The 23,896-nt window shown below is 61.9% G+C and overlaps 1 protein-coding gene across 1 annotated transcript in view; it reads right to left on the bottom strand.

Annotated features, from left to right (window-relative positions):
• SSPOP overlaps nucleotides 1–23,896 on the bottom strand; it is a 56,801-nt gene that overhangs the window by 24,356 nt on the left and 8,549 nt on the right. Inside the window, exons 14-59 of the mRNA XM_042977227.1 lie at nucleotides 23,220–23,337; nucleotides 22,959–23,134; nucleotides 22,649–22,876; nucleotides 22,280–22,445; nucleotides 21,816–22,050; nucleotides 20,875–21,064; nucleotides 20,638–20,732; nucleotides 20,192–20,448; nucleotides 19,740–19,874; nucleotides 18,922–19,118; nucleotides 18,664–18,791; nucleotides 18,467–18,576; nucleotides 17,988–18,137; nucleotides 17,761–17,854; nucleotides 17,497–17,666; nucleotides 17,051–17,284; nucleotides 16,611–16,832; nucleotides 15,945–16,181; nucleotides 15,210–15,338; nucleotides 15,027–15,118; nucleotides 14,698–14,929; nucleotides 14,408–14,560; nucleotides 14,164–14,304; nucleotides 13,878–14,060; nucleotides 13,621–13,771; nucleotides 12,852–13,005; nucleotides 12,656–12,710; nucleotides 11,748–11,852; nucleotides 11,226–11,429; nucleotides 10,844–10,953; nucleotides 9,802–9,955; nucleotides 9,568–9,721; nucleotides 8,989–9,061; nucleotides 8,135–8,192; nucleotides 6,595–6,771; nucleotides 6,153–6,296; nucleotides 4,989–5,159; nucleotides 4,740–4,904; nucleotides 3,820–3,999; nucleotides 3,579–3,701; nucleotides 3,279–3,408; nucleotides 3,048–3,173; nucleotides 2,781–2,872; nucleotides 1,723–1,896; nucleotides 1,288–1,452; nucleotides 397–649 (exon numbers count right to left, since the gene is read on the bottom strand). Coding sequence (XP_042833161.1) covers nucleotides 397–649; nucleotides 1,288–1,452; nucleotides 1,723–1,896; nucleotides 2,781–2,872; nucleotides 3,048–3,173; nucleotides 3,279–3,408; nucleotides 3,579–3,701; nucleotides 3,820–3,999; nucleotides 4,740–4,904; nucleotides 4,989–5,159; nucleotides 6,153–6,296; nucleotides 6,595–6,771; nucleotides 8,135–8,192; nucleotides 8,989–9,061; nucleotides 9,568–9,721; nucleotides 9,802–9,955; nucleotides 10,844–10,953; nucleotides 11,226–11,429; nucleotides 11,748–11,852; nucleotides 12,656–12,710; nucleotides 12,852–13,005; nucleotides 13,621–13,771; nucleotides 13,878–14,060; nucleotides 14,164–14,304; nucleotides 14,408–14,560; nucleotides 14,698–14,929; nucleotides 15,027–15,118; nucleotides 15,210–15,338; nucleotides 15,945–16,181; nucleotides 16,611–16,832; nucleotides 17,051–17,284; nucleotides 17,497–17,666; nucleotides 17,761–17,854; nucleotides 17,988–18,137; nucleotides 18,467–18,576; nucleotides 18,664–18,791; nucleotides 18,922–19,118; nucleotides 19,740–19,874; nucleotides 20,192–20,448; nucleotides 20,638–20,732; nucleotides 20,875–21,064; nucleotides 21,816–22,050; nucleotides 22,280–22,445; nucleotides 22,649–22,876; nucleotides 22,959–23,134; nucleotides 23,220–23,337 — 7,190 coding nt within the window. The remainder of the gene's footprint in view (nucleotides 1–396; nucleotides 650–1,287; nucleotides 1,453–1,722; nucleotides 1,897–2,780; nucleotides 2,873–3,047; nucleotides 3,174–3,278; nucleotides 3,409–3,578; nucleotides 3,702–3,819; nucleotides 4,000–4,739; nucleotides 4,905–4,988; nucleotides 5,160–6,152; nucleotides 6,297–6,594; nucleotides 6,772–8,134; nucleotides 8,193–8,988; nucleotides 9,062–9,567; nucleotides 9,722–9,801; nucleotides 9,956–10,843; nucleotides 10,954–11,225; nucleotides 11,430–11,747; nucleotides 11,853–12,655; nucleotides 12,711–12,851; nucleotides 13,006–13,620; nucleotides 13,772–13,877; nucleotides 14,061–14,163; nucleotides 14,305–14,407; nucleotides 14,561–14,697; nucleotides 14,930–15,026; nucleotides 15,119–15,209; nucleotides 15,339–15,944; nucleotides 16,182–16,610; nucleotides 16,833–17,050; nucleotides 17,285–17,496; nucleotides 17,667–17,760; nucleotides 17,855–17,987; nucleotides 18,138–18,466; nucleotides 18,577–18,663; nucleotides 18,792–18,921; nucleotides 19,119–19,739; nucleotides 19,875–20,191; nucleotides 20,449–20,637; nucleotides 20,733–20,874; nucleotides 21,065–21,815; nucleotides 22,051–22,279; nucleotides 22,446–22,648; nucleotides 22,877–22,958; nucleotides 23,135–23,219; nucleotides 23,338–23,896) is intronic.

The following is a 23,896-nucleotide window of genomic DNA, read 5'->3' as shown; positions in this document are numbered from 1 at the left end:
GAAGCACAAAGGGGACTGTAGCAGGGGGGTCGGGGGATGGACAGGGGATAGGGAAGAAAAGGGAAGAGGAACAAGAAGAACAGAGAAAATGAAATGAAATGTAAGAAAAGGAAAGAAAAATGAGAGAAGCACAAGGCAGGGTGGGGCGGGGGGGGGGGGGGGGCGGGGCGGGGTCACATGTCCCCGCCAGCAGGGCCTGGTGTCAGCTTGGGAGTGTTGGGGGCTTCAAGGTGTTTGAGCAGAAACCCAGTGGATCTCAACATCCAGGAAAGAGAAACAGGGGTGACTGAAAGGGAGGGTAGAAGACCCTCTCCAGCCCCTGCTTCCTTCACAAATCACCTCCCCCACCTTCGCCTCCCTTCCCCCCCCATCCCCCCCTCCAGGCTGGCAGCTTACCAGTTATTGCAGGAGTCCAGCCGAGCCACTGCTCCCGGTGCATAGAGCTGCCCGTGCAGCTGGCAGGGGCACCGACTGCGGGGCAAGCAGCTGGCATTGTGCAGGAAAAGGCCAGGGGGGCAGGCGCAGCCGGGGGCACAGAAGCTGGTACACTCCACCCCAGGGTCCTGAGCCAGGCACAGCTGAGGGCAGGGGCCCCCGTCCTGGCGGCACTGCTCCGCCGAACGGAACACCATGTCCCCTGGGCACTGGGCTGGATGGGCAGACAGAGAGGGTCTCAGCATGGGCAGGAGGAAAGGGCCAGGGGATGGAGGGGTCAAGGGGAAGCTACATGCCGGTGGTGGTCGTGGTCGGGGAGCAGGACTGAGGAGCCACGGGAAACCCCTCCCACTCCCCCTCCCTTGCAGGCTCGCTCCAGTGTCTGAAAGGTTGCCAGTAAAGATTCACAGCTTTGCCTGACTTTAATACAAATATCCTTGGAAGTAGAGCAGGAAGACAGAAGCCACCTGGGCCAGGAGTGGGGGCTCAAAGGAGAAAGGACAGGGAGAATGGGGCCAAGGGCTTCTAAAGAAGGGCTGGCCCTGCTTCTCGAAATTCCTGCAGTGAGTGGTTCTGCCCAGAGGCCAGTCTGACCTCCTCGGCCACATGCCTGGGAAGGAGACCTTGGGCAGGGAGGAGCAAAGACTGGGGACCAGTGCCCGGTCCCCAGGGTATGGGAGCCAGAGGAGGGAGACACAGGAAATCCGGGAGTCTCTTAGCTCAGGGTATGGCCTGACCTGGAGCCAGAGGTCAGTGATGTGAGAAGGTGGGGTGGAGAGAGGTCAAAATCCCCGGGGGGCTGGCTGGACGTGGCTGGGTAGAGAACGGCAAGGGTTAGGGCGAGGTTGGCACCTGTGCAGGGCTGCGTGTTGCAGTCCCTGGTCTGGCTGTGAGGTCCCTGGCACTCGGGGTCCCCAGGGGTGGAGCCGGAGCAGTTGCGCCCACGAATCTGGATGCCCCCATCACAGGGGGCTGAGCAGGTGGACCAGGGAGCCCACAGACCCCAGATGCTTTGCGCTGTCAGGAAGAGCCAAGTTCGTCATCACGGACACCGGCAAAGGTGCGGGTAGGGGGTGGGGTGCAGGAGGGCCACACCTCCAGGACTGTCCCAGAGGTCCCTTCAGGCCCGGCCCACCCTGTGAATCACAGGCTGGGGGTGGAGGAGATTCTTCGGGACAATAGGTTTGCTCTAGCCTCCCTGCCCCAGGTGCCCAAGGGGTCATTCTTCTGCCTTGCTCCTCATCCCACCCTAGTGCCCAGGCCACTCCAGGGACAGAGGGGGCACACCTGGGCACACAGGGGGGCTGCAGGGCTCCTCCTGGGTGGCCTCTCCTGGGCAGGAGGTGTCCCCGGGGCTGGGGCAGAGCCGGGAACGACTGCGCCACCCAGGGTCTCCTCCAAGGGTAAGGCAGCTCCTGGAGCAGGAGGACCAGGGCTCCCAGAGCGTCCAGCCCAGCGTCTCTGGAGGAGAAAAGGACAGGCCTTCTGCACAGGGTTCCTGGCAGAGCTGGGAGGGAGACCGGGTCAGGTCTGAGAAGCCTCTGCCCCTCGAAAGTGGAAGGTAGGACCCCCCCCCCCCCCAACCTCCAGGCCCAGGCCTCTCTCTCGAAGCACAGCTCCTGTTCAGCCAAGCTCCAGCTCAGGCCACACTCTACCTGTGGGCTCGGCTGGCACCTCATGTCCACCACCCACCCTCACATTTTCCCCCAGATCAACTCATCCAGAGTCTTCTAAACGCCTATCCTTCATTTCTCTTCTATGTTAGAAACCCCAGTCGCCAAAGACACCTGTCGGTGCACCAGCAGCCATTCCTTCCCCTTCCTTCCCTCCTCTGCTATGAGAGCCTGGCCCAGACCCCACGGACCCATGCTCGCACCCCCAACTCCTATTCTCGCCTCTGTCCCATCTGCCTGCAGAGACCTCTGCCATCACCTGCTCTGCCTGAGGACACCCCGGGCCACGAAAGAGGGAAACAGCCTGGGCTCCCTCATCTGGCATCTGTGTGCTCCTGATTGCCCGCCCCACCCTCACTCACTCGGCCAGCAGGACCAGTGAAGCTCTCTCCTGCTCTCAGGACACCCCGGCCCCCCAAGACCAGCCTGTGCTGGGCATGTGGGAGGGGGGTGCCGCCTGGGCCCCACCCTCTGTCTTGTCCCCGACAAAGCCCCATGCATCATGGCCCCTTCTGGGGCTGCCTCCTGGACCAGAAGGCCGCACTGACTCCATGTGGGTGGCCAGCGGCCCAATCGGTCATGCCCTGTCCCCAGGGTGGGAATTGGGAGGAGGAAGGCAGGCATGAGGGTTGGGGGGTGAGTAGCAGGCCCCCATCCGGGCTCCTGACCTACCTGTCCCGCATTCCACGTGGCAGGCCTGCAGCTCCTGCCTGTTGCCTTCACACGGGGCACCCCCAGAAGCAGCCGGAGGGTTGGAAGGGGACCTGGGGGGGATAGGCGGCCTGGGCACCCGCTCTCCTCTGCCTGCCCTCATTCCTGTCTTCCCGGTCACCTGTTCTCCAACCGTCACCTTCTCCACCCTCCAGCACCCCTTCCCTTCCTTCTCCCATATTCCTCTCCCTGCCCCCTACCCCGCCACAATGGCTCCGTCCTGCACACCTGAACCGAGTTCGCACTCCAGAGCCACAGGAGCGGTCACAGGGACCCCAGGAGGACCAAGCTGACCAGCCACAGGACACAGGGCAGCCCCCGGGCTCGCACACCAGGGCCCCTTTCTCGCACACGCTGCAGGGGGGGGAGAGGCCGAGGAGGTCAGGACTGGGAAGGGGGGGGGTGGAGAGGGGCTGGTCCCCTGACCCAGGCACTCCCTGCCACAGAAGACATCCTCACCAGCGGCTGCAGTTGTCCAGGAGGAAGGGCACCCCCGGCTGCTTCAACTCTTCGCCCACCAGGCAAGGGCACTCAGAGAGGGGCAGGCAGCGGCCATCATGGAGGAGAAGCCCAGGGGGGCAGCGGCATCCTGGGGTGGAGGCAGGAGGGCACTCAGCCCCACGCAGGGGGGCAGTGGGGCGGGGAGGCTGGAGACCGAAGGCTGGTGAGAGGGGCAGGGAGGCTGGAGACCGAAGGCTGGTGAGTATCCTCCTCCCGAGGGCTCTGTCTGCCGCACCCTGACTGCTGGGTGTGCCTCACCTTCCAGACAGTGTCCACTGCAGGTTCCGTTGGCCTCAGGATCCAAGCAGGACGGTGGACATGGTGGCACCAGCCCCTTCTGGCACAGCTCAGCACTGATGTGAACACGGCCCAGCCCACAGTCTGGTGGGAGAGGGACACGAGGTGGGGCGGGTAGCAGGAGGCCCGGTGACCTTCCCTAACAGCCCCGCCCCCACAGGGCTCCATCCCTGGATGCCCCTGCCCAGCCCTGCTCCCTCACCTGTGTCACCCGTGCAGGGCTGCAAGCCGCAGGGTGCCCGCTCTTGGGAGGCCCCAGGGCAGGGAGCACCACCATTCTTGGGCGGAGGATCCACGCAGCTCCTCCTCCGACTTCGGTGGCCACCCCCACAGGAGACGCTGCAGGGCCCCCAGGCCTCCCACACAGCCCACACCCCAGCCACTGTGGGGGGAAGAAAGGATGGAGGCGGACCAGGTGAGCCCAAGGAGACTCAGACCGCACTGGAGAAAGCAAGGTGGCAGGGTAGAGAAGGGGCCTGCGTGGTGGCCAGCTAGGTGGACTAGGGCCTGGCCTAGTCCAGCACCACGGGGACTCAACAGGCTCTTCTCCTGTCCCAGGAAACCTCCCCTTGGTGGAGGGACTTGAGCAAAGATCTCTAGGTGCCTCCCAGGATGAAGGCTCTGGTCCCTGGAAAAGGGCTGGGGCAGTGGGGAGACTGGAGCGGGGCTCCTCCTGGTGGCAGCAGAAAAAACCAGGTTAGGAGACCAGGTGTGGGAAACCCCTCTCTGGAGCAGAGGCAAGGTCGGGACTACTCCCTCGCACCTACAGAACACAAGGGCTATGAGGCCTCAGGCACAGCCTGGGAACACCCTCACTCTGAAGTGGAAACAACTTTACCCATCCAGTCCCCACACTAGAGGAGGGTAGGAACCCATCCAGGGCCACTCAGGCAGGAAAAAGGGCAAGGCCAGGGGCAGCCTTCCTCCTAAGCCCTTTGGAGGTACGAGGCTGTGACTTCAGAAGGGGCTGTCCCCCTAGAGTCGTGGAGAGGAGCCCAGACACCGGGGTCCCCAAGAGCGCAAGGGCACTCCCCCAGGTGGATCTCGGATAGGAATCCACCCCAGGTGTCCCTTCCGGGGGCAGGGGGGGCGGGGTCCTGAGGAGGCCTGGGTGCCAGTCACCTGGGCAGGCCTGCACGAAGCAGGGCTGGCTGCGGAGCCTATCGGACAGGCAGGTGCCCCCAGGCAGGGGAGGCCGCAGCAGGTCCCGGCGCTGGAAGGCGAGGCCCAGCCCACAGCTGCGGCTGCAGCTGCTCCAGCCAGACCAGGGCGCCAGCCCACAGTCCACTGCAAGGGGATGGGCGCGCAGGACTCAGAGGGGGCTCGTGCAGGAGCGGGGCCCTCAGAGGTGTCCCCTGGCCAGGTCCGTACCACAGCCGTCCTCGTCAGAGCCGTCCTGGCAGTCAGGCCGCAGGTCACAGCGTCGCTCGGCCGGCAGGCACTCACCGCTATCGCAGCTCAGCTGGCTTGGGGAGCAGAGGGCTTTCGAGGCCGGCAGCCCAGGCAGGGCCGTGGCGGGCACCGGGAAGGGCGCGGCGCTCGCTGCCAGCAAGGTGAGGGGAAGGGAGCCACATAAGTGATTCCTGACTGGGTGATACACTGAGCCCCTTCAACCTCGGGCCAAAAGCAGAACACACTTGTCAACCAGAGATCCTGCCCCTCCTTCCTCCTGAAGCTTCCCACGCTCAGTACAGCCTTCTGTCTACATGTGAGGGGGAGATCATGGGCTCTGGTCTGCACAGGCTCTCACCCAGCCTCTTTGCTTGTTAATGGCTCATGGGGGGTCTAGAAAGACATCAAGCTGTCTAGAACAACAGTTCCTTCCCTGGGGTAACCTCTTCCTGAATGCATGCTCCCTGGGGTGGCCCTTCCCTGATTGAGAGAGTAGGCTTTGAGCATAGTGATCTACTTTGGATGGATGGATGGATGGATGGATGGATGGTGGAGGGATGGATGGATGGATGGATTGATGGATGGATGGATATATGGATGGATGGGTGGGTGGATGGATGGATAGATGGATATATGGGTGGGTGGATAGATGGGTGGGTGGGTAGGTAGATGGATGGGTGGGTGGGTAGGTAGATGGATGGGTGGGTGGATGGATAGATGGATGGATAAGTGGATGGATGAATGGATGGATGGGTGGGTAGGTAGATGGATGGGTGGGTGGATGAATGGATGGATGGGTGGGTAGGTAGATGGATGGGTGGGTGGATGTATGCATATATGGATGGATGGATGGATAGATGGTTAGATGAGTCTCCTCAAAAATCAGACAGGGTTTATGAAACAAGCCATGACCTAAGACCTACTGCATTTGCCCTCGTCACCATCCCCAAAGACACACACATTCCTAGCTGTTCTTACCCACTCAGGCTCTTTTCACTCTCTGCTACCCCTAGCCCCTCACAGTTCCTTCCCATATGAGCCAGGAATAGGGGGCAGAGACTTCTCCAAACCTAAAGCCCTCTGGTCACTGCTACCCACATGACTTCAAACCCTCCGGGGAGCCCTGCAGGGTCCCCTACTCACCACAGCGCCTCTCATCGGAGCCGTCCAGACAGTCCTCCCTCCCATCACACAGCTGCTCCCGCTCCACGCAGCCCAGCACCTCACAGGGCACCTGGCCTGGGCTACACTGCACAGGTGGGAATGGCGGCGGGGCGACACTCTGGCCTGTGGGCACCATCGCGGCCAGCTGACTGGACACCTGCCCACCACATCCCCCTCCCTCAGCCCCCAGTCTCCTTCCTCCTGACATCTGGTGTGTGTGCCCCCACTTCCCGCCTCTCTTGGGATAATGGAAGAACAGTGAACTGCATCAGGAGACTTGGTCCTAGGCCTGATCCTACCAAAACTCTGACCTTACACTGTGGGATCTTGGGCAAAGCGGCTAACCTCCAGGGGCCTGTTTCTCCGACGGGGAGTTGTTCAGATGCATAGGTTTAGCAGGCAGAAGAAGGTAGAATCTTACCAGCAGGGGCCACTGGACTCATGGGGTGCAGGGGGAGCTCTGTCATGGCTGTCGTTCCTGGTCTCAGGGCCTTGGCCTGAGGCTGGGAGGTCGCGGGGGTGGTCATGGTCTGCACAGATTCCCGAGGACTCAAGCGAGGAGCCTCGGAGTCTGGGACCTGGGTCACTGGCCCCTTCCCTGTGGGTGCAGAAGGAGAGAGGTGAGGCCCTCCAGCTCCCCTTCCGGGAGATGAAGCAGAAATGGGTTCTCCAAAGGGGTATCCAGGCTTTGGGTGGTGCAGGGTTGAGCACAGACCACACCACACCTTCTGAGGGACTTCAGACCACAAATGAGGTGGAACTTGGACTCAAGGAGCACAAGAGGGTTTTAAATGAAAGCACAAAAGCGCTTAGTGTCAAGCTGAGATTTGTACCCTACTCTCAAGAAGCCACACACGGCAGCTTCCAAGAGGAACCGACAGCACAATGAGACATTCAAGTCTGCACCCGATGACCTCCTGGCAGCTACAGCAAAAAGGGGGTTCGAGATTCTCATTGCCCAACAAAGGATTAACGTTATGACACAGCCAGTTTTCAAGAACCAGACTCAGCGTGACGTTAGAATTCATCACATAGCCTGCATCTTGCGGACTCAAGCGATGGTACAAGTTGCTTCGTCTGCTTTTCACAAAAAACACAGAAGGACGGGCCAGCCGGGCTCCTGGATGACTTTCGCTGGAACTCACGGGAAGGGGTCGAACTTAGACCTCTTATTCTTACAGATGGAAAAACAGAGCCCAGGGAGGTGGTGAGGCAAGCCAACATCTCCCAAAAGAGGAGGTCAGAGCCAAGCCACAGCCAGCTGACAGCCCCGCCCATTTCCGGCCTTGCTCTGAAGACAGCTCTCCTCAGGCTAACGTGCAGGTGAAAAGTCAGGCAGCCACAGGGAGGCTAGTACATGACCCTCAGGGAGCCCCTTCCTTGTCCTTGTCCTTGTCCATATACCAGGGAGGCTGGTACATGACCCTCAGAGAGCCCCTTCCTTGTCCTTGTCCTTGTCCTTGTCCATATACCAGGGAGGCTGGTATATGACCCTCAGGGAGCCCCTTCCTTGTCCAGTTTAGGAACATGCTAACTTGGTGACCCCATGTTCCCTGTGCCCACTTAGAGACATGCGTGGCCAGCAAACCCTTCAGAAAGGGGTACGTGGCTGCATCCATAGGTGAACAGAGGGGGCACAGGCGGGGCCAGACAGCACCCCGTAGCCCCAGGGAGCCCCTGTCCTGGCCAGGGGTCTGGAGAAGGCAACCATACTTCAGGGCACACGCTCAGCCCTGGGAACCAGTCTGGGGGATCCAACCCTACAGTCCGGGAGGGCGGGCAGGGGCAGGATTTAGCCAAGGTGTCCTCCACGGTGACCAAGTATTCCTTCTAGAAGCAATCCTGCTCCACTTAGGGATGTCAGGTGTCAGGAGACTGAATGCCGAGATGTAATAGCCCTCGCCCTGAAGGGGTGGGCAGGGTGGGGGGCTGGGGATGGGGCTTAGAGTTTGGGTACATACCTGTGGGGGGTACAGATGACCCTCGCCAGGGACGCCAGTGTTCTGCATCTGCCAGACCCTGCAGAGGGAGAGGGGTCAGCTGCCCATACAGCGCAGGGCCCCGAGGGCAGTTCCACCTGAGAATAGGGACCTAGCTCTCGTTGCCTTTGGGATGCACCTATGTCCCATGGCCCCTCCCCTGTCCCTGCAGCACAGGGCACAGCTGGGGGGTGGAGACTTACTTCCCTACAACACCTCCGGGCTGACACCCAGGGGCTATTCTCGCTGACCCACCTAGGATTCTGCTTCTGCTCTTGCCCCCCCAAACCCCATCTTCCCCCCAGTATCCACACATATGGGCTTCAGCGCTATGGTCGCTCTCCCCTTGGGTCCCTGACCAGGCTGTTCTCCAGAGGGAGAGTGTCCACCTTTCATCTCCACATTGCAGACCCCACTGCCTCAGATGCCCCATCCTTCAAGCTTCTTCCAGGAAGCCTCTGGGGACCCTGGGGACAAGTAAGGCTTTTCCCACCTCTGAGTGTCTGATGCCCTGTTTCCAGCCCTGTGGGCATAACTTTGCCACCTGGGGGTGAAGGCCTCTCCTGTCTCCCAAACTCCTCCAGGCCAGGCACCTGCCCTGTGCTTCTCTGCCCCTCTGACCTCCAGCCCCCAGTCCAGCACCGGGCTGGCCCCCGGAAGGCTCACGGGCTGAAGCGGACTGCGAGAGCAGACCAGGGACACGTGGGGAGGCAGCGCTGGCTGAAGGTGTGAAGAGAGGGAGAGTGCAGGGCGAGGGAACGTGGCTGCTGAGGCCCTGGGACCAGGGTTCCCCATGCCCCGCACCCCACCTGCTGGGCCTACAGCTCTCCACTCACCTTGCTGGGCTGGGGGAACAGCTGTCCGGGCAGGGTGGAGGAGAGAGTTGGGGTCCCGGCTGTGGACCGGACTCTGGGAAGAAAAATAACCAAGGGACTCCAGGGGTTCTCCCAGCTTCAGAGCCACCACCCAGGCAGGGGTGTCAGCGCTCCCAGGGTGGGCCCAGGGCAGGGCAGGGCAGGGCTGGGGCACTCCAAAAGGGCACGCCCGCTAAGACTAGACAAAGGAGACATTATCCCAGTGGTTTTCAACGTATTAACCCCCTGCAGGGCTTGTAAAACAGATTTCTGGGCCCCACCCTCGAGTGTCCGGCTCAGCCCGGCGGAGCTCGGGCCTGAGAATCTGCATTGCTAACAACTGCCAGGTGATGCTGCTGCTGCTGCTGGTCCAGGGGCCACATTTTGAGAACCAGTGACCTCCAGACTCTAGGAAAATGGCAGAGGATCCTAGAATCCCGTGGTGGGAAGGGGGCCTCCAAAGGCACCCAGCTGCACCAACACAGCACGCAAGGCCAGGGAAATAGTGCAGGACATCTCTCCCGTGGCTGACCCCTCCAAGGCTGAGCTGGGCACCCGTACCTGCCAGTGCCCGCGGGCAGGGGCACACAGCCCTCTTCATCAGAGCCATCTTCACAGTCCTTCACGCCATCACACGGGCCTCCCCTTGGGGCACACTCACCGCTGGCACAGCGGTGCCCAGCCCCTGGGCACAGGGGCGCCACCAGCGGGGACGCTGGTGGGAGGGGAGGGCTGAGGGCTCCTGTCCGCCCCTCTTCCCACTCCCGCCGATCCCACTGCCAGCCCCGCCCATACCTGGCTCACAGCCCAGCAGCTCCACCCACGGGGAGGTGCTGTGGTTGGTGTCACTGTGGGGGACACGGGGCCACACCCGGACATGCTGAGTCTGCACCATCTGGCCAAACATCCACACTGTGGGGGCCACTTCATCCAGGTTCTTAAGGAAAAGCTGCAGGAACAGGGGTGACTGTTCACCAGACCCGAACCTGCCTTTTCTCCGGACTGCCACCCGACCCTGCTGAGTGCCCCCGCCCAATCCGAGTCCCCCAGCCGTCAAGGCATGAAAAGCATGCTCTCCTGGCATTAATCACCAGGGTCCCTCAAGGCTGTGGGTTCTGGTCCTGGTGCCCTGAGGGCAGGGGCCAGGTTGTGCCTGCTGGTGAGTCCCCAGGGCCTGGCTAGTGCCCCGTAAGAATCAAGAGGGAAGGAGCACCTGGATGGCTCAGCTGGTTGAGTGGCAGACTCTTGATTTTGACTCAGGGTCACGATCCCAGGGTCATGGGATCAAGCCCTTCATCAGGCTCCTCGCTAAGTGTGGAACCTGCTTAAGATTCTCCCTCTCTCTCTCTCTCTCTCTTTCTCTCTCTCTCTCTCCCTCTGCCCCTCCCTCCCTACCCCTCTGCACACATGCATGTGCTCTCTCTCTCTCTCAAATAAGAAATAAAATTAAAAATTGGGGGGGGGGGAAACCTTAAAAAAAAGAATTAAGAGTGAACACATGGTGTAGACTGATCCCTCCTGCTTCGTGAGGCTTGTCTCCCTGGGGAGGATGTAAACCCCCAGGGCAGGGCTGGGTCCCAGCTGCTCTTGACATGGCCTCTGAAATCCTCAGTGAACTTGATGTCCCCTGACTCCCCTCCCTCCACAGAGCTTTGCACACCTGCCCCACGCCAGAGCCACTTGGATAGCTCCTGACGCCCTGCTAATGACAGGTGTTCAACGAGCCTCCAATATAAGAATGTTCTTCAGGGACACTGGAAGGCCCTTGGGGACAAAGACGGTGGGATTCGCAAAGAGGCATGTGGGTCACTGGCCCAGGAGGCTCGAGTGGCAGTACCTTGGCTGGGGGCAGGATGCCAGGCAGGATGTCACTATAGTTGTGCCAGTGTAGACCATCAGTGCTGAACTGCAGCAAGGCCAAGGACCCAGTCTCCTGCACTATGATGCCTAGAGCGTGGGCCGGGGGGAGGGAGGGGGCGAGGAGGAGGCGGGGGTCAGAGCTGAGAGAGTGAACCCCAGCCCCCGCCTCCCATTACTACCCCATCCCAAGCCCCGCCCCATCACCGCCCCGTCCCCCCAGCCCTGCCCCCCATCACCGCCCACCCCCAGCCCCGCCCCCATCACCGCCCCACCCCAGCCCCGCCCCCATCACCGCCCCGTCCCCCAGCCCCGCCCCCCATCACCGCCAGTCCCTCCTGCCCCGCCCCCACCGCACTGACCAGTGAGGTTCCTGGGCAGCATCAGGTCCAGCTGCAGGTAGGGGGGCAGAGTGTGCCGCTGAGTGCGAGTGTTCTGGATCGTGCTCCCGCCCCGATAGCCAGGCCCCCTGGTGGGAGCCCCCAAGAGGGCAGCCTGGGCGGGGAGCTCCAGCTGCAGGTTTTCCTTGGGAAGTCCGGCCAGGCCCAGAGGAGAATAGCAGGGGTCTGGGTGCAGAAGAGAGAGGGGCTGGAGTGCAAGGGAAGAGGGTGGCGGGTGCCTGCCAGGGACATAGTCAGGAAGTCACAAGGGGGGCTGAGGGATGCAAAGGGCCCCATGGTTGACCTCGACTTGGGCTGGAAGGGTGGTCCAGAGAGAGCAGAGTCAAACAGGCAACCTAAGCCAGGATGACTTCCAGATCCTTAGGCTAACCATCCTCCCCATGGAAGGCAGGGATAAATTGCAGCGTTCCTGCCTCCTCTTTTAGGCTGGGCAAACCCTGGGTGGTAATTCCTCTCTGACCTACAACCGCATGTGGCCCTCACCTCCAGGTGGAGGCAGAACGTAGGTGACCAGACGGGGTCCGATCTGGGGACTGAAGGCTGGAGAAGGGGCAGGAGTGGCCATGGCGAGGATCGTCTGGTTCTCACCTGTGTGGGGAGACTCAAGGTTCAAGAGGGAGAGACCTGCAGATAGGCTCACACTAGCCCCAAGCCCCACACCCAGGCCTCTCCCCACCTCTTGCAGCACTTTCTCCCTCAGGACTTTCCAGGAGCCCCCAGAACAACCTCCCAGCTGGGAAAGGCCTGTTCTCCTTCCCTTGGCATGAACTGGGGGTTTTCACTTCCACTGAGTATTTAGAAATAGAAGACCTTTCTGAGCACTAGAAAAGGGTATCTCTGGATGGAAGCACCCCTGTGGGCTGGAGTCTAGCTCCCACTTGCCAACTTGCACAGTGAACAATCCGTACAACTGTGAGTGCTGGCCCTCCTCTAACCTCAGCAGCCTGTAGGTGCACTTTTAGGAGCAGGAATCTAGACCCGTAAACGCATTCACTTTCAAGCCTTTGTGTTTTTCTGTTCGTTTATAACTCAGTTTCCAAGCAAAAATACTCTTGAAAAAGTTGAACTCTGTCTTGGTTCCTCTTAGGAGAAAGGCCAGGAACCAGACCTGACCCAGCTGAACCAGAGAAAAGAAAGCACCCTCGACGGGGAGGCAGAATTCTAGCCCAAAAAAGACAGAAGAGACCTGATCTCAGGAGGACAGAGACAAGCCCTTCCACCCAGAGGGCCCCTTCCTTCCCCAGTATCCAGGACTCAGGCTCCCTCCAGCCGGGGCTGGGGTAGCCACGGATCCCCCCTCGTCCCCCCCACCCCGCTCAATCCTGCCACCTGGGGCTCCCTCTGAGTCCTCACCATCCTCCTCCCTGCCATTCCCCAGACCCACTCACCACCAGGAAGGGCACAGTGGCAACACGAGTCTCCCATCCCCTCCACCAGGACCCAGTCCTGCGGACACAAGAGTCAGGCTGGACAAGCTGAGCCGGCCACCTGCCAACCTCCGACCCAGCCTATCGGGCCGCTGGAAACCCTGGCCGCTACACAATGCCCCTCCCACTGCCCCGCCCCCAGGCCCCTATGCCCCCTCACCTGGGGGCAGCCGTCCAGTGGGCAGTAGGGGGAGCAGCGCACGGTGCTGTTGTGCAGACACTGGCAGACTCCACAGGGGCCCTCTCGCCAGCGCTCCCCTACGCTGTGGACCCGGCCCCGCTGCTCACAGCCCTCACACGGCTCCGTCCGGCACCTGGAAGAAGGGCCGCCACTTGCCGGGTGAGTGGGCTCGCCTAGGCAACCAGCCCGTCCTGGTGTGCCCGGAGTGAGCGGTCTCCCAGGACTTGGGACTTTCACTGATAAAACCGGGAAAAGTCCTGGACCAGCTGCGATGCTTGGTCTCCCTATCTCCTGACTCCCAGCCCTGCACCCCAGAAACTGCAACTGGCCCAAGAAAGGGGTGTGGAAGCAATCTGTGCCAAGACCCTAGCCAGTGGAGCCCATTTCAGAGGGGGCGTGGTGGGCAGATCTGGCTCACCCCCTCAGTACCTCCCTTCAGCGACCTTCAGAGGCACAGGGTGCAAACCAGAGGACCCATACTTGCCCCTAGACTTGTGGGCTCCCTATACCCCTCTTTTGGACCTTGAGAGCCTAAAACTGATGCAGAAGAAGGCCAGATATTCCCCCAAAGAGGCGCTGGGAATCCTGGTGTTTAGACTAATAGGGCTCAGAGTAGGAGAGGTTCCTCATTTGGAGTCCATGGTAGCTGTGGAAGTATCTCAAGAAAGGGCACACCAGCAGCTTCCTACCTGGGCGCTGGAGGTGAGAGGTAAAGGTCTCTGTGGGTCCCTGGGGTGGGTGCAAGTACCTGCGGGCCTTGCGGTGGATGCCCCGGCACTGGCGACCTTGGCCCGAGAGGGGGGGGTTGTTGGGGCTCCGGAAGGACCACTGGATGCTCTGGCTCCCGCAGGGGCCCAGGCACTCAGCCCAGGGGGACCAGGATGACCAGCCACAGTTCACTGCGGGAGAACCAAGAGTCAGGGGTCAGAGGAGGGCTGGGTGCCCAGCTGGGTAGTCTGGGAGGGGACAAGGACCCCTCGGGAAGGGTCAAGGGTGGGGCCTCACCAGCACAATCTGGATCGGGCCGACAGCGTTGGGGCCGCCCATCCTGGCAGATGCACAGCTGGCAGCTGGCTTTGATGCGCTGCCCAGGCCAGTAGCGGGTGCCATCCACCAGGCAGGGGCACTGCCGGGGCCATACACACTGCCCCTCACTGCCCAGCACCTGTCCGGCAGGGCACCAGCAGCCTAGAGAAGGCCCAGGGTGAGGCTTCCCTGCAGAGCATTCAGCCTCCACAGACACACCGGCCACAACCTGGGCCCAGAGCCGCCCCCCGCCCCCCGCCCTTACCTGGGCTGCTGCAGGGCTGGTCAGCCGAGCACACAGCCCGACCAGAGACTTCATCGCAAGTCAGAGGACAGGGAGCACAGGGCCAGAACACCAGCTGCCCGGAGCAGGTGGCATTGAGGCAGCCGTCCCGAGGGCAGGGCCCTGAGAGAAAATCAGAACCACGGTTCGGAACGGTGGGTCGGTCCCCTGCCGAAACAACCGAAACAAGCCACCTCCCAGCCGTGCCCTCCTTCCTCGCACTCACTGGTCTCGTGGGTGGAGTGAGAGCCCCCGGGCAGCATGGTGCAGGTCCGGCCCCCATTCTGGGGTGGGTGACACTGCCGCTGCCGGGTCATGGTGCCCGTGCATGGCTCAGAGCACGGGGACCAGGGAGACCAAGAGGTCCATTCACCATCCACTGTGAGGAGAAGGGGCAGGACAAGTGGGAGGAGGGGGGCATGAGGCCAGTCTGAGAGCCCCGTGATCTTCCTCTCCCTTGCTCTCTCTGGGCCGCCGCCCGCCCCCTGGCCCTCCCGGGTACCCCAGGCCCCTCACCGGGGCAGGCGGCCATGAAGCAGGCCTGAGTCTGGTGCTCAGGGCCTGGGCAGTGCTGCAGCACCGGGAGACTAGGTGGGGAGCAGCGGCGGCTCCGGGCCTGCATCCCAGGCCCACATGTCCTGCTGCATGGCCCCCACGGGTCCCAGGGGCTCCAGGCCCCACAGCCCTGCTCTTCTGGGGAAGGCCCTGCCATCCCTGCCAATTCACAGTCAGGCTGCCCGTCACACACCTGGGGAGGGAACAGGATCAAAGTTCCTTTCAAGTCAGGTGGCACAATGGCTCTGCCTGTGCCACCCCCTTCCCCCCTCCCTCCTTCCCTCTCTCACCAGCTGGAAACTGATGCACAGGCCATCAGGGCAGGAGTATTCCGGGCAGGGAACCTTTGTCCCGTTGGGGCCTCCTGGGGCGGTCATCCCCTCTGAGGGGAAGAGAAAAGAAAACAGTAAGACGAGAACTCCCCCCCCAGCCCCCACCAGCCTTGGCCTTCATCAGGGGAACCGTGTCCATACCGCAGCCCAGCTCATCCTCGCCCTGGGAACAGTCAGAGATCCCATCACAGAGCTGCTCGAGGCTCAGGCACAGCTGGGGAGCCAAACCACAGGAGAAGAGGCCACCGCAGGGGGGCAGCTGGGTGGAGCCTGTGGGCACCCGGAGAGTGTCCTGTTGGGCTCCTGCCCCTCCCACCCTCTCTCTGCAGAGGGGTTGGCAGGGGGAGCCAAGAGTACTGGAAGGGGAGGGCAAGGAGAAGGCTGAGCCTACACGGAACCTGAACCTGGCTCAAAGACACCTTGGGAGGGGTCCAGAAGGGGCAGACGGACCTGGGGAGGCACTGGAGCCGGTGGACAGCTGCCCCCTCCTCCCAGGGTGAGGTGGCCAGGACAGGAAGGGCTGACATGCAGGGGTACGAAGGGAACTCCCAGGTCTGGTGGGGTGGAGCTGGAGGGGTAGCCCTCCAAACAGGCCCACTCCCCACGCTGCTGAGCCACTGCCCATCCTCGTGTCCCTTCTGGCCCAAATGCGGGCAAAGACAAAAGCCTCTTTCTTCTTTCCCCTGGGGAGGGGGTGGGGGGGGGTGGGAGGGGAGGGCAAAGTCTTCAAAGAGAATTTGGGGAAAAAGATCAAAGGACACTCTGAGGTCGCAGCCCCAAGTCGCTCCCTAGCCTGCAGCCCACCGCGGGGGGGGGGGGGGGGGGGGGGGGGGGGGAGGGGAGAAGACACGGCCCCGAGGCGGCCCAGGCTCTCACCGCAGGCCTCTGGGCTCTCGTCCGAGCCGTCGGGGCAGTGCGGCACACCGTCGCACAGCTGCGCGGGGGACACGCAGTGCGGGCCGCGGGCGCAGGGCGCGTGGTGCGGCGCGCAGGACCAGCCGCAGCCGCGCTCGTCGCTGCCGTCGGCGCAGTCCTCCTCGCGGTCGCAGCGCCAGCCCCGCGGGGCGCACTCGCCGCTGCCGCACGGAAACTCGAGGGGGCCGCAGGGGGGCGCTGCGGCGGGCACCCGCGCTAGACCCGGCCCGCCCGGCCCCTCCACCGCCGCCGCCCGCCTCCCGGTGCCCGCCCTTCCCGCCCCCTTCCCGAGCCCGGACTGCCCCCACCTCCCCACGTCCCGTCGCTCCCGCCCGTTTGCTCCCTGACTGGTTTCCCAAAACCTCTCCTCTCGTCCAGGCATTCCACTGACCACCCCAACCACCTCACCTCAGCGGTTGGGGGCGTGGGGGCATGTCCGCAAGTAAGATCTGGACTCTTCCAGTCCCTCTTAAACCCCCTTCCCTTTGTGCATTCTGGTGTCTTCAGGAGGCTGCGTCTGTGCCAGCCCCAATGCCCCAATGCCTCCCTCTGAGGCGCCCTCCCCACTCTTCTTTCCCAGGCCTCGGGACTGCAGTTTTCTTACCCCTTTTCCTCCAGGACACTCACCAGGGCTGGCACTGGCCAGGGGAGTTGGTGCAGTCTCCCCAGAGCCAGCGGAGGGGCCCGGCAAAGTGCCAGCCGGGGGAGTGGGCAGCGAAAGGAAGGGGCAGTGCCCGGGTCCCTCATCGGCTCCATCTGGGCAGTCCCAGGTTCCGTCACACAGCAGGATGGCCCCCACGCAGGTGCCATCGACACAGGACACCTCCCCAGGAGTGCAATTCAGCTGCCCTGCAGCCAGAGAAAGGAGGAGCTGGTCCCAAACGCTGCCCTGTAATCCCACTGTTTGGGGTGCCCCTGTGCACACATTACAGGTGCCGGCTTCCCAGCAGGAGCCTGAATTGGTGGAGGAGGGGAGGCAGGAAGGTTGGGGCTCACAAGACAAGGGGGTGGGGGGGGGTGGGAGGGGGGTGCCTTGTGGACTGGAGTCCAGAGCGGAGACCACCCACCCAGACAGGCCTCCTCATCGGCAGCGTCGGGACAGTCGGGATGTCCGTCACAGAGCAGGGCGGGGGGCAGGCAGCGCCCATCAGCACAGGCCAGCGAGTCGTGGGGGCACGGGCAGCCCTGCTCATCCGTCCCATCTCCACAGTCGTCCCGCCCGTCACAGAGCAGGGCCAGGGGCAGGCAGCGGCCGGAGCTGCAAGACATCTGCCCCTCCCCACAGCCTGGGGTGGCACAGCCTGGCATGGGGCAAGCAGGCAGGGGCAAGATGACAAAGGGTCCTAGAGAAGCCCCTGACCCTGGAAAGACCAGAACAGCCCTGCCCGCCAGCCATCGCTGCGGGCGATGTGAGCAGCAGCTCAGGAAACCGTTCAGTTACGCGTAAGAGACACCCGCACAGTAGGAGAGACCCATCACTCAGTCACTGCCCCCCACAGACGAGGACACTCACCCTCCTCGTCCGAGCCATCGCCACAGTCATCCTGGTTGTCACAAAGCCACCCGTGGGGCACACAGTGCCCACTCTCCTGGCACAGGGCCTCTCCCTCCACACAGCCGGGCACCGGCTCCTCACAGCGGGTCCTGCCACTCCCGCAAAGCCACTGACTTTCCTGGCATGTGCTGAGCACACAGCGTCCCGGGATCAGCCACAGAGCTGGGCTTTGGCAACTCAGGGGCATGGGGCTCCCCTGAGCCACCCCCCCTCCGCACTCACCAGTTCCCACAGTCCTTCTGCAGCACAGTCCCCGGGGGGAAAAAGCTGCCCCCTGACTCACAGGGGCAGGAAGCTGGTTCTAGGCAGACTCCTCCTGGGATCACAGAGGGTAGGACTGGAGCAAAAGGGGCACAGCGGCCCCTAGTGCCAGCCTTGTCACCCAGGCCTTGTGGCTCTCTTCCCCCTCCCAGGGTCCCCTCCCCTCTGCCTCTTCTGACCCTACACACCATGGAACAGAGTCCCCTCGGGGCAGAAGCAGCCCTCCACGCAGGCGACAGCCTGGCAGTGCCACCCAGGTTCAGGACCATGGTCATGGCAGGTGGGGGGGCATATGGGGCCACAGGCCTCATACACCTGGCCCCCTTCACACTGCAGAGCTGGGTGGAGAAGAGAGAGGCTTGGGTCACTGAGGTGCAACGGCACCAGGATGCAACAAGCAGGCGAGCCAGCCCAAGCGGATACTCATGGAGGGCACAGGGGTGCACGGTGTAGACTCTTGCTGAGCCCCTCCCAAGGCCGTTGGCAACATGACAGTTCTATAGGAAAGCAACCTTGCCCGTCTGGTTCATCTACGACAGCGTGAACACCACACATATTTGCCTTTGAATGAACGCATGGCTTGCTGGCAGGCCAGGGAGAGCACCCATGAAGGAGCGGAATGGGCGGTGGGATTGGGCATCGGGGACCCAGGGCAGGGCACACTCACGGCAGAGCTCCTGGCTGCGCCAGCGCACAAAGAGCCCATGCCGGGCACACTCATCTGCATACGTGGCAATGGCCGAGCAGAGACACTCACAGTCACCCCCCGAATCACAGCTGTGGAAGGGATTGTTCAGCCCCTGGACCCCCTCCCCACCCCCAACCTACCCATTCCCACCCCGTCCCCAGGCTCGCCCCTCTCACCCGCAGGCATCATGCACACACCGCTCGTAGTGCTGCTGTGGGGGCACCTCTGCATGGCACCGGGCAAAGAGTGACTGCAGCATCACCCCGCAGCGGGCGTGGGCCCAGCTGGCCCGGTGGGCGTTCACCTGCAGGCAGAGCAGGTCCATATCATGGACCAGCTAGACCCCATCTGCAAGCACCCAGCCTCTGGATCCTACCCCCTGCAGGTTTCTGTAGCTGCCCCCACTCCCTCCCCCCATTCCCACCCATGCTCACGGTGCAGGGGTGTGGCAGCTCTCCCGGCTCAGGGCAGAGAGGATTCAGGTGCCAGGAGTGGGCAGCCAGCTCAGCTGTGGGTTCCAGGACCCCCTGGCGGCTCCGCAGGTCATTACTGGCATCTCCATCAAAGTCCCCGCACAGACCAGACACACGGCCCCGGAAGTGCGGGGACAGCTGCACCAGGACCCGGGTGCCTGGGCAGAGGGGGCAGCATTGTGGAGAAAGAAGACAAGGGCGGCTATTCCGTGGGCCTGTCTGACCATCTGCCCAGGGACCACAACCCAATAAGGGGTGCTCGTGCACTCTTTTGGGAGGATGATTGGCGATGGTAAGAGACCTAGATCTGGAGGGCGAGGGCAGAAGCGGGACGAGGGAAATTCTCCAGCGGGCCAGATTCTGGGAGGGATCCAGGCTCCAAGACAGACTGTGACACCACCAGACCCGGAGGCCTTAGTGACCAGAGACTCAGAGGGCAACCTCGCTGTGCCAACCAGGCAACTCCTTCCCCTGTCAGGGGTTACTCTGGTTTTCTTCGATTTCTCAGTAACAGTTATTTCTAAAATGCCTACCGCTTGGGTTTGGGTGGTGGGATGTTAGGAGATTTATTTTCATTTCTTCTTTCCCAAACTAGGTATTTTCTAAATATTTCTTAGGTGAGGCACTGTTGCTCTTACGTTGAAGAGAAACATAATTTTAAGAGCGCAATTTGGGAACTCCCGCCACTCGTATGGAAGAGGAAGGGTTTAGGGGGAGCCAGCCTCATGACACTAAGGCGGGCATGGGTCAGATGGTTAAGGTTAAGGTTGGGGCCTGACCTCCATCCCAGAACAGGCTGAAGCCCAGGCGGGTTGTGAGTAGCAGGAAGAGACCAGCACGACGCAGGCTCAGCCCAGGGCCCGTGTAGACCTTGGGGAGTGTTATGCTCGCCCCATTCACCATCACTGCTCGGCCTGCGGAGGAAGAGAGACTTTCAGGCCCTGCCTCGGAGTAGAAGGGCTCCCAGATCCCCAGGAGGCCCTCACCAGCCTGCTGTCCAACCTTTCCTTTTGCTTCTCTAGCTATGAGACCTTGGGCAAGCCTCTGGACCTTAATTTCTTGGAACCTTCCAGAATTATGATTCCCACACAAGAGGAGAGAGGAAAAGCACCAGCCCCACTTCCCTGATGGTAAGCAGTGGGGAACCCCGGGCCTTGGTCACCCGTGCAGAACTGTGATGCCACCCAGCACGCCCCTCCCTGGTCATGCCACCCTTCAATGTTACAGCCACCTCTGAGCATGTGCACAACGGTGCTCTGTAGTTGCACGGTCAGCGCCTTGGTGCAGGTGAGGCCACTGGCCCCACAGGGCAGGTTCTGGGCTGAGACTGTGAACTGGCCGCTGGCCTCTCGCACCAGCAAATATTCACAGGCTCCAGGGAAGGTGAAAGCCAGCCCGTCGAATGTCACATAGTGGGGGGCACCCGATGCCTGGCACCATCCACGGCACTGGCGGCTCGTGCAGTGCCACTGCCGACCCTGGCACACACTGTGGGGGGCGGTGGGGAAACAGAGTCATGAGGACATGAAGCCAGAGCTGTATCTAGGGGATGCACCTGGTCCAGGTTCCACGCAACTCCCAACAGACCCTCAGCTTGGGGGAATCCTGGAGAGCTCCCATTGCCCAGGCCAGTCTGGATATCCCACCCCACCCATCGTCCCTGTCCAAGGGGCATACCAGATGTTGCAATCCTCCTGGATGGTGGCGTTGGGCGGGTACCACTGCCCGCCGTGACGGCAGGGACAGAGCTCAGGAGGTACACAGCGTTCGTTCTGGGCAGAGGCCGGGGGCAAAGAGGCACCTTGGAGGGCTGCCTGACCCACTGCCCACTGTTTCAGACAGCCAGGGGACTAGGGCAGTGCCATGGTTACAGCAGGCCCCACGGTGCCCCATGCAGCCCCCTCCCACACTCACCAGCAGCACGGTGCCTGGGGGACAGACACAGCTCCCTGTGCTGTCCGGGGGGCAGGAATGGTTGGCACGCAGGTTGTCACAGGTAAGGAGGCAGGCACCAGGGACATAGACAAGCTCATGGGGGCAGAAGGTCCGCTGGGGGCCACAGCGGTGAGCAGTGCAATTCCAGAGGCCCCTCTCCTGGCAGACACTGCCGAGGTCACGAGGGAGGTAAGAGGCAGGCCCAAGACAGCACTCACCTCCAGGCGCCTGGTCTGACCTGGGAGAATCTCAGGAACCCAGAAGGTCCAAGCCCCTAATGTTGACTCTGGAGACCTGAGCGTCTCACCCCCAAACCCTAGTTACGAGCACAGGAAGTGGGGCTGCCCCCAGCACCAGCCATACCTGGGATGGGCATGGTTACCCTTTCCTGCCCCAGCTCCAATGGGACCATTCTCTGGGCTCTGAGGCTCTTGAAGAACCCCATTCCCAGCCCGGGTAGGAGAGGGATTCTCTAAAGTCTCATCTTCACCCACCAAGTCCTGACCACTGGCCTGGACTCCACAGGTCCAGAACTGGCCTTTACTTCTCCCTAATCCTTGGAAGAGCCTCTGAACCAGACTCATCCAGAATTCAGAGATCTGGGTTCTAGTCCATCATCATTAATAAGCTGTGTGACTCTGCAAGCTGTTTGGCCTTAGTCGAGCCTCAGTTTCCTCATCTGCCAAATGGGAACAATTCTTCTACTTTCTACTATATTAGGTTATTGTAAGAATTCAGTAAAATTAAATAAGATAACGTACAAGAGTGCTTTATAGGCCAGAAGGGCTAGCAATGCTCTGTCGTCCCACGTGCGCATACCGTGCCCTAACCCACGGGGCTACAAGCCCAGCCCCTTGTCTCTAAGCTCTGTTTCTTCACCCCCAAGCTCTTTGCTTCCCCCCCAAGACCACTGCCCTCACCAGTGGTTGCAGTCCCTCATGGTGGCACTGCCGGGAGCATAGCGTTGAGTTCCAAGCTGGCAGGAGCACAAGTTGGGGGGCACGCACTCGCCTTCGGGGTCCCATAGCAGCCCTGGGGGGCAGTTACACCCAGACACACAGCTGCCCAGCTCCCCACAGTCTTCTGGCTCCCCACAGTTTTGACCACACGCCGGGGCACACTCCTGGTACTCCTGGCCCCCGGGACACAGGACAGCTGGGCACAGAGACACATGCAGGTCAGGGACATAACTGCTGCTGCTCTGCCCACCCTTCTGGAATTCGCACCCCCTATGCCTCTGGAAGAAGGCAAACTCAGCAATCTGCCATGGTCAGAGGCCCTCCTGGGGACCTTCCCTTGTTGCGAAGCTTTTGGATCCTTCTGGGCTACTCCTAGAAGAGGGCTGGGAGGAGCACCCTGGGGCTAGCTGGCTGAGCAGACTCACGGCAGAGTGTCTGGGTCCTCCAGAGAGACGGGACACCCTCCCGGGCACAGCGACGAGCAAAGGCAGCAAGCACAGGACACAGGCAGTCCTTGCCAGGAGCACAGCCACACACGGCTGCCAAGCAGCGCAGGTGGAACAGTTCCCTGTCCACCAGCCCTTGGCACTCCTCGCGGGGAGAGGAGGGAAAAATTGAGCCAGCTCCTCCTCCACAGATTCCCCCATCCCCTCTGGTCCCCACTGCCACCTCCCTGTGCTCGGTAGCCCTGCCCACGGCAGGGAGCCGGGCCCTCCCAGTAGCCCAAGAGGAGAGCAGAGCAGGTACTGACCCCACCTTACAGGTGCAAACAGGAGCACCCCCAATCCGGCTACCTGGAAAGTTGGGCCATGCAGGACGGCACAAGCCGCCTCGGCAAAAACATGGCGCTGAGAGTGGGTGCTGCAGGGGGAAAGTGGGGCGCTGTCTTCTGAGGGGCACCTTCCCTCGCCTGCCACCCGGAACTTGCTAGCAAAGGCTGCGACGCTGGTCTCCACATCGCCAGCGGGTGTCAGGAAGTCATCCTGCTGGTTCCAGGTGAAGGTGCCGCACAGACCCTGCACCTGGGCCACAGGAGTGGGCATGGGACGGTCAAATCGGGCCCGGTGTAGCCTTGCCCAGCCACTCACCTGCCCCCTAGCACACCTGGTGGGCATGGCGCGGGTCCAGAGTGATGTAAGCTGCAGGGTCAGACACTCCCCAGAGGACCTGGGCCCCGGGCCAGCGCAGCAGTAGGAAGGTGGAGGAGGCTCGGGAGACACTGAGGCCCTTAGGCCCACTCCATGGCAAGCCCACATCCTGCCCATCCACCAGGACGGCCCCTGGAATAGGGAGCCTGTGAGGGGCTGCCCCTGCAGGGCTGGGCTGATGAGGATTGGGGGTGAGCACATTGCAGGAGGGGGCTACCTGAGTCTCTGAGCTGGATGTGGGTGTCCCCCAGGGAGACAGAGATGGCGTGGAGGCAGCTTCCAGCGTCACAGGCCCCATGCTCCAGCACAATCAGCAGCTGCCCCTTGGAGAAGTCCTGGGGCAGATGTTGAGGAATGCGGTGGGGTGGGGGTGGGGGTGGGGAGGATCCGGGGACAGGGTCTGGTCTGCCCCTTTTCCTGTTCCACAGGACACCTACAGCACACACCTGGGGGCAGCTCCCACCCATCCCGTGTGGTGACCACCTTCTTGCCAGCCTGTCTGCAAGGTATAGGGCTTAACTCTGGCAAGCACAGACACTTGTGAGCATCTGTGTGTGTGTGTGTGTGCGCTTGTGCGCGCGGACAGGCATGTGTGTGTATGTAAGTAGGTAGAAATGTGTGTGTGTGTGTGTGTGTGTGTGTGTGTGTGTGTATGCACGCATGTGTGTGTGTCTCCATGTTGGAGGAAGATGCCTCCCCTCTCCCTTCCTGTGGGTATGTGTGCTCTATATGTGTGTCTGTGTGTATACACATGTTAAATCTATGCGCACTTGCATGAGCCCGCGACATTATGTGCACACCTGTTTGTGTCTATGGACCTGAACTTGGTAAGTCACCTAACTATTAGGGGAGGCGTGGAGAGGAAGGAGAACCCATATTTCGTCAGGGGTTGTT

The sequence above is a fragment of the Panthera tigris genome, chromosome A2, assembly GCF_018350195.1.
Source record: "Panthera tigris isolate Pti1 chromosome A2, P.tigris_Pti1_mat1.1, whole genome shotgun sequence".
Classification (NCBI taxonomy): domain Eukaryota; kingdom Metazoa; phylum Chordata; class Mammalia; order Carnivora; family Felidae; genus Panthera; species Panthera tigris.
The sequence above is the reverse complement of the archived record's forward strand: the minus strand, read 5'-3'. Positions and strand labels throughout refer to the sequence as shown.